This window comes from Phaseolus vulgaris, chromosome 4, assembly GCF_000499845.2.
Source record: "Phaseolus vulgaris cultivar G19833 chromosome 4, P. vulgaris v2.0, whole genome shotgun sequence".
Lineage (NCBI taxonomy): Eukaryota > Viridiplantae > Streptophyta > Magnoliopsida > Fabales > Fabaceae > Phaseolus > Phaseolus vulgaris.
Window position 1 is genome coordinate 16,266,790 of NC_023756.2, and position 19,005 is coordinate 16,285,794.

Consider the following 19,005-nt stretch of genomic DNA (forward strand, 5'->3'; position numbering starts at 1 on the left):
TACGCTTGCGAGTTTTAGAGCTTACTGTGAGAGAGAACATTGCACGGTTCCTTGAGATTTCTTGCTCTTAGTATTTGGTGGTTCTGTCACTGACTTGGGCGTTGGAGTGCGATCGGCCGCAGCGGCGCCGCTCTGTTCTTTTGCAGGTTCTTGAGGTGGATCTTGAAGAAGGACGGACGTTTCAAGCGGTGCACACGTCGATCCTTTGACGAGGCAGGTTCCAGCGTTCTGGTCAACAGGCAGGATCATCAGGCGCCCACCGTGGGACGTGTAAAACTTGCTCCCATCCACAGCGTGAGTTCTTGGAGGTTTTCGTAGTTTTCTGTGTGGTTGTGTGCTGGTGCAACCATCGTTCGCTGTTCGCTTGAGATTTGTTCGGTGATTTCGCGTTTTATACCGTTCGTTTGGATTTTTGATCGGTGAAGTGAGGTTTTCTGCTGTTTACGCGTGATTTGTTCGGTGGAGTTTGAGTTCTTTCGCTCGTTTGGTTATCCGTGGGGGAAGCGGTGGTTTCTGGTGGAGTTGCAGGTTTCTTTGAAGGTTTGCGGTGTTCTTGAGTTTTCTTGCGGAGTTTCGCACAGTTTTTTCCGATTGATCGCTGAATCGATCGTAGCTAAAGTAAGTGTTGTTCGCTGCATTCTGTGATTCGCTAAGTTTCATGAGAAAAATGAGAAGCAATCGTTGAAGTCCAGTTGCGCCCGTCGCTGCTGAAGGCGCCGCCGCCATGACCATGGCGCAGATGGTAGAGATTATGCGCTCGTTGCAGGCAACTGTGGAAGCCTCGCGCATAGAACAGGCGAGAATGCACGAGGACCTGGCCGCCTCTCGGGCTAGGAATGACGAGCTTAGCAAGGTGACTGAGGAGCTGCGTCAAGCTCTTCAGGAGCAGCAAGGGCGTTCTGTTGCTGAAGAGGTCGCGCCGTCGTCGCCACCTCGCGTTTTTCCTATGCCTTTCGATCAGCCGATTACTGACACGCCTATTCCCACGAGTGTGGTTCCTGTCAAGGCTGTCTTTACCGGCGTGGAGGATCCGGAAGCTCATCTCACCACGTTCCATACGCAGATGATGCTGTCAAGGGGATCAGACGCCGTGTATTGCAAGATGTTTGTGAGCACGCTCCAGGGAACGGCGCTGGAATGGTTTGTGAGCCTGCCTAACGGTCACATAACCAGTTTTCAACAGTTCTCGAAGATTTTCGTCGAGCAGTACATCGTGAATAAGGCACCGCCCAGGGTGTCTTACGACCTGTTTGATATAAGGCAGTATCAGGGAGAGTCCCTCAGGGACTACCTAAATCGCTTTGGAGCGCAGATGGTCAGATCGCCGGCCAAGGATGAAGAAATGCTAGTCTATGCATTTAAGAAAGGCGTGCTGCCGGGACCATTCTGCGAGGCGTTGATCAGGGCACACCCCGCCACGTTTGCTGAGGTTAGGCGACTTGCGGTGGCCCACATCGCCGACGAGAGCGAAGTCGCCGAGAAGAGAGGAAGCGTGGCCCCCACTAGGCCACGCGCCCAGACCAGGATCCAGCCACAGAGAGTGCTGGAGACAGCGGCGGCCAGAAGGGATCAGAGGACTCGCCATCCTTATGATCCAAGGAAGAACAAGGGCAGGGGCCAAGGGCGCCAGCAACCAGCACGCCGGGAATACAATCGCCCGCCTAAGCACAAGTTTGTCATGGGATTGGCGGATCTGATCGCCATTCCCAATATATCCGCTAGGTTGAAGGCGCCAGAAAAGGTGGGCGACAAGGTGCTGGGACCAAAGCCAGACGCCTGGTGTGAGTTTCACCAGGGCTTTCGCCATACAGTGGACTCGTGCTTAGCATTAGGATACCAGCTCGAGGATCTGGTAAAGAGCGGGTTCCTAAATGACTATTTGCTGGACAGAAGGACGGGGGGTGCGTCGAGCTCCCAACCAGCAGGTGCTGAAGCTCAGCAGCACGAGATGCCTACGCACGGAGAAATCCACACCATTGCAGGGGGTTTCTCAGGAGGTGGATGCACCGCATCACAGAGGAAGAGGTACGCGAGGTCTGTGATGACGGTGGATATGTTTGAAGACCACTCGCCGGAAGTGGATATTACATTCACCAAGCAAGATCTCCGGGATGTTGTGCCTCATGACAACGATCCCATAGTCATTTCGTTGATAACAGCAGGAAGGAAGGTCCACAGGGTGCTGGTGGACCAAGGAAGCTCGGCAGATGTGATGTTTTGGCCGACTTTCACGCAGCTGGAGCTGCCCCTTGACCGGCTGAGGCCCTATGGAGGGTGTTTGTATGGGTTCGCTGGTGACCAGGTGGAGGTCAGGGGGTACATAGAATTGAGGACAACGTTTACAGATGTGGCGGGTTCAAGAACGGAGAAAATCAAATACCTCGTTGTAAACGCTCCTTCAGCATACAACATCCTGTTGGGAAGGCCCACGCTGAACAGGATAGGTGCCATACCGTTGACCCGACACATGAAGGTGAAGTTGCCGTCCATGGAGGGGGTGGTTATCACCATCAAATCCGATCAGAAGGAAGCAAAGAAGTGCTATGAGAATAGCCTGAAAAACAAGAGATCGGTGAGTTATGTAACGACCACCCCGCCTCCTGGTGTGAAACCCAGATCGACGGTAACAGAAGAGACCGCCGGAAGGGACGTGGAGATGGTGGATGCTGAGCTAGGACAGGGGAATGCTGGTCTGGAGGAGGAAGAGGCAAGGAATCGCCCTGAGGAAGCGAGAGAACTGGGAATCGCCAGGGCGGTGATCGTTAGAGAAACCAAACCAAAACCCGTCGAGCAGTGGCTCGAGAGAGAAATCGGGGGAAGGATCTTCAAGCTGGGAAGATTCCTGGAGGTTGAGCTCCAGGACCAGATCGCCAAGGTGATTGAGCGGCATCTGGACGCGTTTGCATGGTCCGCTTCGGACATGCCCGGGATCGATCCCGACTTCTTGTGCCATCATCTGGCGATGGATAACTTGGTGAGACCAGTGCGACAAAGAAGAAGAAAGTTCAACGAGGAGAGGAGGCAGGCGATCAGGGACGAAACACAGAAACTCCTCGCTGCAGGCCACATCAAGGAAGTCCAGTACCCTGAACGGCTGGCAAATGTCGTGCTGGTGAAGAAGAGTAACGGGAAATGGCGCATGTGCATCGATTTCACTGACCTGAACAAGGCTTGCCCAAAGGATTCGTATCCTTTACCAAGCATAGACGCCCTGGTAGATAGTGCTGCAGGGTGTAAGTTGTTGAGCTTCCTGGATGCCTTCTCGGGGTATAATCAGATCAAGATGCATCCCATGGATGACGAGAAGACAGCCTTCATGACGGAGAGATCGTGCTATTGCTATAAGGTGATCCCGTTTGGGCTGAAGAACGCGGGGGCCACGTACCAGAGGCTGATGGATCGAGTACTTGCACCGATGTTGGGAAGGAACGTGCAAGCGTACGTCGATGACATGGTTGTGACCTCGCCGGAAAAGAGCAAGCACGTTGCAGACTTGGAAGAATTGTTCACGACGATCGCCAAGTTCAGATTAAAGCTTAATCCAGAGAAATGCATTTTCGGCGTGGAGGCTAGAAAGTTTTTGGGTTTCCTCTTGACTGAAAGAGGCATAAAGGCCAACCCTGATAAGTGTGTCGCCATCTTGGCGGTGAGGAGCCCAGCTACGGTGAAAGAAGTCCAGCAGCTAACAGGTCGGATGGCAGCCCTGTCTCGCTTCGTGTCAGCTAGCGGAGAAAAGGGGCATCCCTATTTTTAGTGCTTGAGGCGCAATAACAAGTTTGTTTGGACGAAGGAGTGCGAGGAAGCCTTCGTCAAGCTGAAGGAGTATTTGGCGAGCCCGCCGGTTTTGTGCAAACCGCTGGTGGGAACCCCTCTCAGGTTGTATTTCGCTGTAACTGAGAGGGCGGTGAGTGCGGTGCTCGCCCAGGATCAAGATCAGGCTCAGAAACCTATTTATTTTGTTAGTAAGGTGTTGCAGGGCCCCGAAACGAGATATCAGGCCCTGGAAAAGGCTGCGCTGGCTGTGGTGTTTTCGGCGAGGAGGTTGCGCCATTATTTTCATAGCTTCACCATATTGGTGATGACTGACCTGCCCATCCAGAAGGTCTTGAAGAAGCCTGACGTTGCGGGAAGGATGGTGAAGTGGGCAGTAGAATTGTCAGAGTTTGATATTAAGTATGAGCCCCGAGGCCCGATCAAGGGGCAAATCTTTGCAGATTTCGTGGTCGAGCTCTCATCTGAGGCGACACGAGTTGAAGGGGACGACTTCCGTTGGGTACTCTCGGTGGATGGATCGTCGAACCAGCAGGGTAGCGGTGCTGGAGTCATTTTGGAGGGACCCAACGGCGTGCTGATCGAACAATCTTTGAGATTTGCCTTCAAAGCCAGTAACAATCAAGCAGAATATGAGGCGCTGATCGCCGGGATTTTGCTGGCCAAAGAGATGGGAGCCAGGGTGCTAATGGCTAAGAGTGACTCGCTGCTAGTCACAGGGCAAGTAACAGGCGAGTTCCAGGCTAAAGATTCACAAATGCCGGCTTACTTGGAGTATGTGCAGGAATTGAAGAGTTCCTTTGCCTCCTTTGAAGTAGTGCACGTGCCCAGAGAACAGAATGCCCGAGCTGACTTGCTAGCTAAGCTCGCCAGTTCAGGCAAGGGGGTAGACAGAGGACGGTGATTCAAGAAACTCTGAAGACGCCAAGAGCATTTGTGGCAAATCACCTGGTTCTTCAGATAAGCAAGTCGACGGAGAAAGCAACGAGAAGTCATAAGTCCCTGACACAAGAAACTTTGAGATCGCCGAGAATTAGAGCATGTCAAGGAGAGAAGGTAAACATGACGCAGGTCTGCGCTATCCATGAGCCAGACACCTGGATAACACAGTACAAGCGGTGCCTGGCAGATGGCCTTCTCCCACTGGATCCGACAGAGGCTAGGAAGGTAAAGAAAAATTCTACCAAGTACACGTTGATTGATGGCGATCTGTACAGGTTTGGGTTCACTCACCCACTCCTGGAATGCGTACATGGCGAGAAGTGCACGAGAATCATGGCAGAGCTCCACGAAGGTATATGCGGAAGCCACGTCGGGGGTCGAGCTCTGGCCGCGAGGACTCTCCGTGCAGGTTACTACTGGCCATCGATGAGAGAAGACTGCAAGAAGTATGCCCAGTGTTGCAAACAATGCCAACAGCACGCCGATTGGCACAAGGCGCCTCCCGAGGAGTTGAAGTCGATCTACAGCCCTTGGCCGTTTCATACTTGGGGAATCGACATCCTGGGACCATTCCCGCTGGCGATCAGGCAGATGAAGTACTTGGTGGTGGCGATTGAGTATTTCACCAAGTGGATCGAAGCAGAACCAGTGGCTCAGATCACCGCACATAAGATCGAAGGATTCGTGTGGAAGAACATTGTGTGCCGGTTTGGTGTGCCTAAGCGCCTGGTGTCGGACAATGGGACTCAGTTTGCAAGCCACCTGTTGAAGAAGCTTTGCGAAGGGGTGGGAATTCAACAAGTGTTTGCATCCGTCGAGCACCCTCAGACAAATGGCCAGGTGGAGTCAGCTAATCGGGTGTTGCTGAGAGGTTTGAAGAGAAGGCTAGAGAAAGCCAAAGGAAGCTGGGCTGAGGAGGTACGCCGTATAGTCTGGGCGTACCACACCACCGAGCAGTCAGGAACCCATGAGACCTTGTTCAGCTTGGTCTATGGGTGTGATGCCATGATTCCAGTAGAGATCCAGGAGAGCTCGCCGAGATTCCAGAACTTCGTAGAGGAAGACTCGAATGAAGAGAGAAGGTTGAACCTGGATCTACTGGATGAGGTCAGGGAAGAGGCGAGATTGAAGGCTGAAGCGGTGAAGAGAAGGATTGAACGAAGATATAACTCGAAGGTGATGCCGAGACAGTTTAGAGAAGGCGACCTGGTGATGAAGAAAGCCCACCAGTACGAGATGGAGAATAAACTGTCGCCCAAGTGGACTGGACCGTTCAGAATAACCGAGGCGCTCGGGAACGGCGCCTACCGCTTAGAGACATTGGAAGGAGGGGCGATTCCTCGCACCTGGAACGCCACGCACCTGAAGTTGTATTACAGTTGAGAACTTTGTAAGTAAATGATCTGATCGGTCATCGGTAGTCGATGACGTCAGCAGTAGAGAACCACGTGGACCACTCGAAGGATGACACGTGGACCAGGTGGCAGAGAGGTCGGGGGGACGATCGCCAAGAGAGGTGATCGGTGGTCAGTAACCAAGTTACCACCGACAGATCAGGCGGCAGAGAGGTCGGGGGGTAGATCACCCAGAATGGTGATCGGTGGTCAGTAGCCAAGTGACCACCAGCAGACCAGTTCCCAAACTCGCGCCTGGAGGCAGAGCGCGATAAGCGAATAAACACTGATCAGTCATCGGGTGTATTGTCATCGGGGTCTTGTGTTACACGCAGTTAAACTGGGACTAAGGTTCCCAGCGAGAGCGTTACGCATGGACCTCGCATGAGCACACCTCAAGGAATCATGCACGAGAGTGGCCTGAGGGAACTAGTAAGCCAGTCGGTGATTGGTGATTCCCTCAACCCATTACGTGCGTGGCATCGTGAAGGGTGAGTCGCCTACGCAGAGAGTAACGTTTGGTGAGTGTGCCTAGACCAGCCACACCCAAGAGTATGCGATTTACCCAGATAAGAGAAGCATCCTAAGTTACTCCGCAAGGGCGTAACTTAGGCACACAAAGAGAGGCGCTAGAGCCCTTCCAGTAAGTGACACGTGTGTGGTTAGATGTGAGTTGCAGGCCTCCACGTGTCATCATCTGAGAGGGGTGCGGTCCAGACAAAAGAGCACTTCGTACCACTAAAGGTACAGACAGGCGCAGACATGCGCAGACTCTCACGCTCCCCATTGCTGATTCTGAAGGTACGCTTTCTCTGAAAAGCATAACAGGGTTCTGACACATGCCAGAAAAGCATAACAGAATTCTGTTATGCCCAGAAGCAGGGAGAGAGAGATAAAAGAAAGAATCAGGGTGAGAGTGAAGGGAGGAGGAAAAAACAGAGTGCAAATTTTTCTCACACACACATTACTAGTTTCTAGTTTCTGGTGGTTCTGTTGGACTAACTTGATCGTCGGAGTGCAAACGGCCGCTAGAGGCGCCGTCTATGTGTTTTGCAGGTCACATTTGAAGACATCTGAGAGAAAGTTCGGAGGGTGATTCTGCAGAAGACGCAGTCGCGTAGACAGGGCAGAGAGTGCTACGAAGCGATTCGTCCATGTTCGAGTTGCCGGCAGGATCATTAAAGATAAACATAAAGGTACATTACGATGTCTCTGTTAAAACAGTTTGAAGGGGGCACCCAATAAAGAGAATTTTTCAAAGTACAAGTTGTTTTAGATTGCGTGCCTGTTGTTTTCAGAAAGTTTTGAAGAAAGACCTTGTCACTTATATGTGACTTAAGGCAAGTTAACGATATATTGCATGCTTTCTAAGAAGTTTTAAGTCCTCATCGTTTTTCGGCGATCGGAGGCATCAGTTAAAGTTTTAAGTCCTCATCGTTTTTCGGCGATCGGAGGCATCAGTTAAAAGTCTTAAGTCTTCATCGTCTTTCGGCGATCAGAGGCACCAGTTAAAAGACCTCAACGCCCTCGCGCGTTCTGAGGCAAGATAAAGACCCCCTCGCCGTCGAGCGAGCGCAGGCGAGGAAGAGTGAATGTAGAGGCACCAGCGAAAAGTCCTCAGTGTTTCTGGGGGCGAGAAGATGTAACCCCTGGAGCAATGTAGAGGCACCAGCGAAAAGTCCTCAGTGTTTCTGGGGGCGAGAAGATGTAACCCCTGGGGCAATGTAGAGGCAAGTAAAAGACCTTCTCGCCTATGAGCGAGTTCAGGCGAGCGCCCTTAATTCAGCGAGCTTGCCCTGCCCCAACATGTTATCTGCATAGAGCAAAAATGCATGGGTTAGTTCAGAGAGAAAATCAACGCATAAGGCAATGTGCAGCAAAGCAGATAAAGAGTGCAGAAAAATAAAACCAAAGTCTTGTGCACAACGCACAAGACGCCCAGAAACAGTTAACAGAAGCAGTATTAGAACAAGAACTTAGGCGTTCTAACCTATACGAATTTCGAGTTTGTCCTCGAAGAACTCGAAGCTGATGAGTGTGGTGGTGAGGAAGGTGATGTTGGCGTCCGCCACACTCTTCCAAAAGAAACAGAGATCTCTGTCCAACGCACCCATGCTATCAGGACTTCTGGGTCTCCTGAAGCAGCTCTTGGACTCTTTGTTCCCCTTGTTCACCCAGTACAAGGGGAAACCGTCGAGTAGGGAAGCGTCCTTGTCGTTGGGGCGCACTTGGACGAACTTTCCCTTCCAATCTTTATAGGATTGCTGGAAGATGGAGAGGATCGACCTCCCAGCAATCCCATTCAAGCTTACCCACAGGCGGTCTCCTGGGTGCTTGGCTTCAAAGAGAAATAAGAATACATCTACAGATGCTGGCAACCCCAGATGGTCGCACATCACTTGGAACGCTCGCACAAACGCCCAGTTGTTGGGATGGAGCTGAGCGGCGGCGATGTTGAGCTCGGTGAGGAGCTCCCTCTCGAAACGAGTAAAGGGAAACTTTAGTTTCACCTTCTTTAATAGAGTCGTGTAGACGAAGCAGAAGGGCCCGTCATTGCTCGCCTTATCGTCGGCGCAAACTGGCAGGTCGGGGGGGCAAGGTAGCACCGTCATCTTCTCATCGTGCTCCTTGTGGAATGTTTGGTGAGGCTCATCCCCCTTCGTCAACCGCAGAACTGCCCCAGCAGTATTCACAGAAGACGTTTCCCTCAAGAGGGTCGAGTTGGCCCAGGGATACAGGTTTTTTAAGTGTGGTGGGGAAATGGAGGCTCCTCTGGTGATAGGCGGAGTCGCCTGGGCCAGGTTGGGGCGGGAAGGTGCAGGCCTCTCAGCCTGGGAAGACAAAGCACCGCGTGCTCGCGGTGGGTTGAGTGCTTGAGAAGAGGGGTTTCGCGATGAAGGAGGAGGATTCGGGGTGATCTTTGAGCGAGTCATTGTCGAAGCTGCAAAGGAAGAAGAAAAGGAAAAATGGTCAGGGTTCGCAGAGGCGGACTCGATCATGGGAGAAGGGTGAAAAACGAACGAACGTAGGTTCGTTGCAACGTTGGAAGAAGCCCTAAGTTACGAGAAAGGAGAAATGGAAAAACAACCCACAACGTATGCACCAGACAGTTACAGGATGATGCGAATCGGTTAAAATGCAGGAAAAACCAGCAGAAGAAGGAAAGGAGGTACCTTTTGATGATCAGGAAGACGATGAAGGATGTTGGTGATTCAGAATGTTGAAGAACGCTGAGAGCTTTTTTGCAGAAGAAAGTTAGAGCGTTTGTGAAAGCGAAGTGAAAAGTGATGGAACAGTGGAGTGAAAATGGGTTTAAGGGTTTTTCGAAATGGGTTTGGGAAGCGCAAACGGTAACTGAAGGTAACCGTTGATGAAGCCACGTGTCGAGCGATGGGTGAGGGGTTTGGTGGAGCGTTAGAGAAGCAGAAAGTACAACCGCTTGGAATTCTGCGTCAGTGCCACGTAGATCGGTGTTGACGTGACTCTTTCAGTCTTTTTGCTGGACAAGTCTTCGCTTAAGACTGGGGGGCTTGTGTACCGCCCTGGTAGTCGGAAGTGATGATGTGGCACCAAGCCACAGAGTAGGCGTGTTGACAAGGCGCCAGATTTGGAGAAGGGAAGGAAGTCGGGGGGTTCGTGTAATCGCCAGTTATTAAGTTGGCGTGCTCCGATCTCCAGCATACCAAGTGATCGCCCAGTTGAAGATGAAGTCGCCAGATGATAAACTCAGGCGCAAAGTGATTGGAGATCGCCAGAACAAGCACATCGCCGAAGATGAAGGTGGTGCAGATTATGAAGGCGGCCGGCGAGACCACAGGGAAGGTGTACGAGAGCACCCTAACTCGCCAATTCCAGTAGAGGTCGCGCTCCCAAGTTAGCTATGCACTGGGCAGTACCATGCATAAGTAACTTAGCCAAAAAGAGAGTCAGAAGCAGCGCCTAAGTCAAGGAGGCTCCAGATGGTGGCACGTGTACGACTGGATGCGAGCCACGTGTCCAGGTCTGTAACTGCTAGGAGAGAGAAAGTGACCAGGTATATAAGAGTTCTCAACGAACTTTCTGAGGTATGCACGTTCAGATTATACTCTTTACGCTTGCAAGTTCTAGAGCTTACTGTGAGAGAGAACATTGCACGGTTCCTTGAGATTTCTTGCTCTTAGTATTTGGTGGTTCTGTCACTGACTTGGGCGTTGGAGTGCGATCGGCCGCAGCGGTGCCGCTCTGTTCTTTTGCAGGTTCTTGAGGTGGATCTTGAAGAAGGACGGACGTTTCAAGCGGTGCACACGTCGATCCTTTGACGAGGCAGGTTCCAGCGTTCTGGTCAACAGGCAGGATCACTTCTCTTGCACCTTTATCTGCTTCACCATATCAAAGGCGTAACTTGTACTTACCTTCGATGTATCTCTTCGTCGCTTTGCCTTTATCTCTCTGGGTAGCACGTGATTTTATCTTTTACTCTTTCTTTCTAAGTCGCGTTGCATACCCTTCTCTTGATCTCTTTGCTTCAAACTTCACTTGGCCTTCGTATCTACGAGGAATCTACCTCATGAAGGCGTCGCCTACCTCATCGTCGCCCAAAGACATTGGAGGACTTAACTTCGTGCCTCATCAACACTCCAAAGGTGAAGGAGGACTTCTCTTGTCTTTACGGCCTTTGATAACTCGGGCTCTTCACGCTTCTTCTTGTTACTCAGCGTGTCTAAACACTTGGGGACAAAGTCACGCTTTGGTATCCACGCCCGTGGAGAGGGCTATTAAAGTAACGCCGTATCGTCCACGGGGTGTCTAAACACCAAGGCAACTTAGCCCTTATATCTGCGTGCTTGGTACCCACGCCTGAGGAGAGGCCTGCCTAGGGGTAGTGTCGTTTCGTCCTCAGGGTGTCTGAAAACACCAAGGCGATCAGTGTTCTTGGTGCCCATGCCAGAGGAGAGGCGTGTTAGAAACACCGTCGTATCTTCCCTGGTGTGTCTAAACACCAAGATGACCAAGGATGTTGGTGATTACTCCTAAGGAGAAGGTTTCCCGAAGGATGGCGCTTCTCCTTAACTGCGTGTATCTGCACCAAGTGACCTGGTTCTCCACTGCTCCGAAACTTCTTACTGTCTGATGCCCACACTCGAAGGAAACGCCTCCCACCACTTCCGTGCGAGGTGTCTAAACATCAGACACCGGGGCTAGCTATTCCTACCTGAGGAGGGGGCGTCCCTAAGGAATCCCTTAACCCCTACTCAGGGACTAGACACCCGGATTTTAATTTATTCTGAGCGTACCTTTTGACTTGACGCTTGCTCCCTTATCTGGCGATGCCTACACCTGGCGACGCCTACACCTGGCGATGCCTACACCTGGCGATGCCTACACCTGGCAATGCCTACACCTGGCGACGCCTGCGCCTAGCAACGCCTACTCCTAGTGATGCCTACACCTAGCGACGCCTTGAGTCTTTTTTTTTTCGTTTCTTAATCTTTGCTCTTACATTGTGTGAGAGGGAAAAGCTAAGACAAAGTTTTCTTGAACTTCTTTTTTACTTGGGTGACCTCATTAAAAACCCCCGAGAGGGAAAAAGAGTGTCCCTTCTACAACTGTGTACTTCATAATTCTTCAACTAAAATAAAATTTGAAATTAGCCGCATTCCAGCTGCGTGGGATGGGGCCCCCCTCTAGAGTCTCTAACTTGTACGAACCATTTCCCTTGGCTTCGGTTATTCTGAAAGGTCCGGTCCACTTGGGAGACAACTTGTTCTCCAACTCGTAAGGGTGATCCTTCCTCATGACTAGGTCACCAACTTGGAATTGTCGTGGCTTCACCTTAGAGTTTTACTAATGCTCCACTCTTCTCTTCACGGCTTCAAACTTTATCCTTGCCTCTTCTCTGACCTCGTCTAACAGTTCTAGATTCACCTTTCTTTCTTCGTTGGATTCTTCTTCCATAAAGCTTAGGAAACATAGAGAACTCTCGTGGATCTCTACTGGGATCATGGCACCTGACCCGTATACTAGGCTGAAAGGCGTCTCCATGGTGGAAGATTGAGGCGTGGTGTGGTAAGCCCACACAATCTTTGGCACTTCTTCTGCCCATGCCCCTTTAGCTTTCTCTAGTCTTCGCTTCAACCATTAGCAAAACTCTATTTGCTGATTCTACCTGCCCATTCGTCTGGGGGTGTTCGACTGATGCAAACACCTGCTTGATTCCTACCTCTGCACACAACTTCCCCAACTGTTGGCTCGCAAACTGAGTGCCATTATCTGATATGAGATGCCTTGGCACGCCGAAACGACACACAATGTTCTTCCAAACGAAGTGTTGTACCTTGTGCGCAGTGATTTGTGCCACTGGTTCTACCTCTATCCACTTCGTAAAGTATTCGATGGCGACTACGAAATACTTCATCTGCCTTATCACCAGAGGGAAAGGCCCCAAAATATCGATTCCCCATGTGTGGAAGGGCCACGAGCTACAAATCGACCTCAGCTCTTCTGGAGGCGCCTTGTGCCAGTCAGCGTGCATCTGACACTGCTTGCATCGCTGGGCGTATCTCACACAGTCTTCCCTCACTGATGGCCAATAAAAACCTGCGCAAATCACCTTGGAAGCTAATGATCTTCCCCCCACGTGGCTTCCGCAAATCCCCTCGTGAAGCTCTGACATGATCCTCGTACATTCGTCGCCACTCACATATGTCAGAATCGGATGCGTGAACCCGTGCCTAAATAGTGCTCCATCCACGAGAGTGTACTTCGCGGAGTTCTTCTTTATTCTCTTGCCCTTTCCAAGCTCTGCTGGGAGGATCCCATCTACGATGTAGCGCCTATAGGGCGTCATCCATATGTCCCCTTCTTCTAAGATGTACACCTGCATAGGATCCTCTTCTTCGGGCGAAGCCGGATAAACACTGATGCTGGCAACCCTCGCCGTGTCCTGAATCAAAGATTGATGGCTCTTCGGCTTTCCCCTAGTCGTGCTGACATGGAGGACATCCACCCTATTGTTTGCTACAAACTTTCGCGGCATCTTGAGGGTCTCCTGGATGACTGTCCTCTGCCTTCCCCCCTTGCCTGAGCTGGCCAGTTTGGCGAGCAGGTCAACACGGGCATTTTGCTCTCTCGGGACATGCACCAACTCAAACGCAACGAAAGCTCCCTTCAGCACTTGGACGTACCTCAAATACCTGCCCCTTGATGGACCCCCTGAGCTCATATTGGATATCGAACTCAGATAACTCTACCGACCAGCGAACCATTCTTCCTGCGACGTCTGGCTTCTGCAACACCTTTTGGATAGGGAGGTCCGTCATTACCACCACCGTAAAGCTTTGGAAATAGTAGAGAAGCCTCCTAGCCAAGAACACCACTGCCAGCGTCGCCTTCTCCAACGATTGATACCTCGTTTCCGGCCCCTGCAAGACCTTGTTGACGAAGTATATAGGCCTCTGCACCTGATCCTGCTCTTGAACCAGCACAGAGCTGATGGCCCACTCCATTACTGCGAAATACAAACGGAGGGTCTCGCCTGCCCGCGGCTTGCACAACACAGGAGGCGTCGCCAGATACTCCTTCAGCCCGAGAAAAGTTGTCTCACACTCTGTTGTCCACACAAAGCGTTTGTTCCTCTTCAAGCATTGGAAATATGGGTGGCCCTTATCCCCACCAGCTGATACGAACCTTGACAGGGTCGCCATGCACCCTGTCAATTGCTTCACTTCTTTCACTGAGCCTGGGCTCTGCATGGCGATGATTGCTGCACACTTATCGTGGTTCGCCTCTATTCCCCGCTCAGTGAGCATGAATCCCAGAAACTTTCCCGCCTCCACCCCAAAGACGCCTTTCTCTGGGTTCAGCTTGAGGCGATACTTAGCTATCGTGGCGAACAGCTCTTCCAGATCAGTTGTGTGTCGCCCTCTTTCCTGAGAGGTCACCACCATGTCGTCGACGTAGGCTTGCACATTCCTTCCCAGCATAGGTGCAAGGATCCTATCCATTAACCTCTGGTAGGTGGTTCCTGCATTCTTCAGCCCGAACGACATGACCTTGTAGCAGTAACTACACGTCTCAGTCATGAACGCCGTTTTGCTCTCATCGCGTGGATGCATCTTGATCTGATTGTACCCCGAGAATGCATCCAATAAACTTAACATTTTACAACCCGAGGCGCTGTCTACCAACGCGTCGATGCTGGGCAGAGGATACGAGTCCTTGGGGCACGCCTTGTTCAGGTCTGTGAAGTCTATGCACATCCTCCACTTCCCATTCGCCTTCTTCACTAAGACCACATTAGCCAGCCACTCAAGGTACTGAATTTCCCTAATGTGTTTGGCGCTCAGCAGCTTCTTTGTTTCTTCCTGCACGACGAGGCGCCTCTCCTCATTGAACTTCCTCCTCCTTTGACGCACCAGGCGGACCTTGGAGTCCATAGTGAGATGGTGGCACAGAAAATCTGGGTCGATGCCTGGCATGTCCGAGGCGGACCATGCAAATGTGCCCAGGTGGCGCGAGATTACCGCCGCCACCTCATCTTGCTCCTTTTGACTCAACAGTCGCCCCAACTTGAAGATCTTACCCCCAATTTGCTTCTCCACCACGTTTTCTAGCGGCTCGGGTCGTCTGTCCAGAGCACTCTCAGCGCGAGACTCACTTCCACGACCTTCTCTTCCAAGCGTCGCCTCTGCGGGCGAGGCGTCCTCGGATACTCCTTCTAAGGGTGCGGCCCCCCTGGGCGCTTCCTCCGCAGGCACGGCCTCGGCAGGCGTCGCCTCCACGGGTACCGCCTCCTCAAAGGCTCCACCCTCATAGACGTATTTGTAATGGGCGGGCGTTCCATCACCATAACCACGCCTCTTTTTGTTTTTAAGTTATTCTCATAGCTCTTCCGGGCGTCCTCCTGATCTGACTTGATCACGATCACCCGACCACTAAGATCTGGCAACTTCATCTTCATGTGGCGTGTGGAAGCCACTGCCCTTAGCCTATTCAATGGAGGCCTTCCCAACAAAATGTTGTAGGCTGAATTGGCGTTCACAACTAGGTATCGGATGCTCTCGGTACGTGATGCCGTTCCATCTGTAAACGTCGTCCTCAACTCCAGGTAGCCACGTACCTCCACTTGGTCCCCTGCGAACCCATACAAACATCCCGTGTATGGCCTCAGCAAATCAGGGGACAGCTGCAGCTTGTTGAATGTGGACCAGAACATGACGTCTGCAGAGCTGCCCTGGTCCATGAGGACTCGGTGTACCCTTCTCCCAACGGTGACGACCGAAATGACTACAAGGTCATTATCATGGGGGACGAAGTCGCATAGGTCAGCCTTTGTAAAGACAAGGTCTGACTCCCACGGGTCATCCAGTCCTTCCTCAGCTATTGAATTAACCGATTGCACGTACCTCTTGCGCTGAGAGGCAATGCATCCTCCTCTTGAGAAACCACTAGAGATGGTGTGCACTTCTCCATGGATCGGCATCTCATGTGCCTGATCCTCTTCTGGTACCGCCAAGGCCGCGGCCGTAGAAGACCCGACCAGATAGTCTTTCAAGAATCCACTCTTCACCAACTCGTCCAACTGATGGCCAAGCGCCAAGCAGTTGTTGATGTGATGCCCGAACGCTTGGTGGAACTCGCACCACGCGTCCTTGTGAGGTCTCAGCACTTTGTCAGTCTTCACTTGGGGCCTCAGCCTATCTGCTATGTTAGGCATGGCGATTAGATCTTTCAACTCTACCACAAAATTATGCCTCAATGGCCTATTCCCCTCCCTCACCGGCCTATTCCCCTCCGTTCTCCCTCTCGCCTGGGGCCGCCTCGCCTCATACGGGCGCTTCCTCTCTTGACCCTTCCTTCCAGTTGCGGCCTCGTTCACCCTGGCGGGTTGTGCATGCGACAACACTCTTGGGCGTGCTGGTGCAACACTCGTACGCTTCTCACACACCTCGCCCTCTCTTGCGATGTGCTCCACCGCGCGACGCCTTATTTTTGCAAAGGTCCGGGGGTGGCTTCGGATGATTGATTCACATAAAGGTCCAGGGCACATCCCCTTCCTGAACGCGTAAACAATCATGGGTTCCTCCGTGGTGCCAACCTTCACCACCTGCGCCCCGAAGTGGTTGATGTACTCTTTCAAGGTCTCGCCTTGATACTGCTTCACATCGAATAAATCATACGATACCGGTGGAGGAGCCCGGTTCGCTATGTACTGTTCGCGGAACAGTTGTGAGAGCTGCGCGAAGGAAGTGATGTGGCCGTTTGGAAGGATGATAAACCAGTCCATGGCCATTCCAGTTAACGTGCTCATGAAGAGCTTGCACCTCACAGCGTCGGAGGGAGGTTTAGGGTTTAAAGATATCTAGAGTTTTAACTATGCACTCCTGGCTAAATGGAAATAGCGGATGGAGTGTGAAAAAAAAAGTCTAATGGAAAGATATTTTGGAATCAAAGTATGGGAAAAAGTGTCTGGCCAATCATATATTCAATCTAAATATCAGTCATGGTGGTGGAAGGACCTATCTAAAGTATGTGATGATGGAGATATGGACGATTGGTTCCAAAGAGCAAAAGGGTTATGTTCCTGCCGGTTGACCAGAATGTGCTTCGTGCGTAGTTGTGACTCGTGTATCAAGGACACCTTATTCTTGGTTCCAGATCTTCACCCTACACCGCCGTGAGTACCTGAAACAGAGAGAACAAAGGGTGCCCTCGCGGCCGTTTGCAATCCGACGATCAAGTCAGTAGGCAGAAAACACTATGCACCTCCGTATCGGAACACCGTAACTGCGATGTTCTGAAGGCGCGTAACTGAACTCTAACAAACTTCTCTTTAGTGCTCAAATCACTCGTGCGTACAGTGTGTAAGCTTGCAAATGATTTGAACGTAAAAACGTACGTCACTAAGCGTCCAGAAAAGCTTATATACCTTGGGTTTCAGTGCTTACTGCCACGTGGCTTCTCTGATTTAAGTGCAACTCCACGTGGAAGGCCTTACGACGCTGTAAGCCAACTTAGGCAAATCCCAGCGCGGTCTTCCTTCCTCGAAGTGGGAATATGGCCTTGAAGCCACCTTTCTCTTCTCTTTATTACTGTTCTGAGGTACCGGGGCCCGAGGCCTCCTCGCTCGTACCTTGGCCTCTTATCGTGCCGCCCCCTCCACGGTCTTCCCTACCCGTGGGTATCGGGGGGTGGCACCATCTGGGCCAAAGCACACTCTTAGGACAACGAGTCACGCCTTGAAGGTGAGAGACGCTCAAGCTTGGCGACGCCCATTCCTAGCGAAGCCCGAAGTGGTCAATACACTAACTTTCCTCCTTGGAGCCCCTTGGTGGGTCCCACCGTATGTTTTACTTTGGTCAACACCCGAGGCCAGGTCAGTACAGGTTCCAAAGAGCAATTGGATGGAAAATTGGTGCAGGGGACAAAGCTAGATTCTGGTAGGATAAATGGGTTAACAATGTTAGTCTGAAATCAACGTATCCTAGAATATTTTCAATATCTTTTGATCAGGTGCTAAGGGTGGGAGAGGTTGGCGTGTGGGAAGAATCAGGGTGGAAATAGAGGTTAAATTGGAGACACAACAAATTTGAATGGGAAGTGGCACAATAAGAGGAACTATTAAGGTCTTTATCCTATATAAAGTTGAATAGGGAGGTGAAAGACATAATACTCTGGAAGAGTGAAGAGATCTCTATGAGACATTCTTACACAAGTGTGTCTAATATTCGTTGTGGTACTAGTGCTAGTTTTAAGCAGTTATGGCTTTCTAAAGCACTACCAAATGTGTTTACTTTAGCTTAGAGGGTGGTTTTGGATAGATTACCAACAAGAGAGAATTTCCACTTGGGTTTTTTCAGTCTTAAGAAAAATAAAGTGTGGAAATTTATTTAGGCGGCCATATTTTGGAGCATATGGGACCAGAGAAATCGAGTCATTTTCAAGCCAGGAAAAGTTGACACAGAATAAATCTTTCAAAAGTTAAATCTTGGTTGTGTTTGAAATATAAGATGAAATCCTTTAACTTCTCCTTTTTATACTGGATTATGAATCCCATTTTGTGTATTAAAAGTTGTTCTTAATTTGGTTAAGTTGTGGAACACTTAATAGAGGTTTTGGAGTAGTTATGGGGGTGGTCTAACATAGATTATTAAGTAGGCTCCTAAGTGTTTGTTGTCTTACTTTTAGTTGTTTAAGTATGGGGTGGAATTCAAAATTGTTAGTTATATAGGGGTGTGCTGGTTGATTTTGTTCTGGTTTTGTTAGGAAGTCTATTACAATATGTGATCTTTCTTTTGGGTGTATTAAAAGGCTTCCCTAATTACAACCAAGCCTCTTAGGATTTAAGGTTTAGAATTTAGGGCTTGGAAGGGTTGTGTTCTAGTTTTTTGGTTTGAAGAGCTTAAAGGGTGAAAAGGAGTGGTTCGAAATTGTTGGAGGAAGGATCAACATAGTTAAGGAGTGTTGTAGAGTGATCTTTATGCACACACTCTACGAGGAAGCAATTCAACATTTGTGGCATTGCAGGTTATTGTGGCAAATTAATATAATTAAATCAAACGAAAGAAACCTTCACCACTTGAAAATGAAGAAGAAGACATCACACTCTCCACCATTCTCAAAAATGTATTGTTGAAATAAATAAAAAAGTAAAAAAAAAAGAAGTAGAGAGGTGCAAGGAAAAGGTATAAAGGTTTAGGGAAAATTTGCCTAAATATATAGTCTTACGCACAACTCGGCAGTCTCTGGGTGAGGAAGGTCTATTGGATCACCCATAAATGTCAATCTTGAGATGAAGGAGGTGTGTTGGAAATCCCACGTCGATTAGAGACAAAACATTTCATAATATATAAATGAGTGCAAACCTCACCTTATAAACTGATTTTATAAAGTTAAGTTAGATCTAGTTCTTAATAGATAC

The 19,005-nt window shown here is 50.4% G+C and overlaps 1 protein-coding gene across 1 annotated transcript; it reads right to left on the reverse strand.

Annotated features, from left to right (window-relative positions):
• Positions 1-14,802: 14,802 nt before the first annotated feature.
• On the reverse strand, positions 14,803-16,377 carry LOC137838366 (uncharacterized). Its single transcript, XM_068647610.1, has one exon. The coding sequence runs from the start codon at positions 16,375-16,377 to the stop codon at positions 14,803-14,805; it is 1,575 nt and encodes a 524-aa protein (XP_068503711.1).
• Positions 16,378-19,005: the final 2,628 nt, after the last annotated feature.

Coding starts and splice junctions, on each gene's coding strand:
- LOC137838366 (XM_068647610.1), bottom strand. CDS start 16,377: ATGGCCATGGACTGGTTTATCATCCTTCCAAACGGCCACATCACTTCC.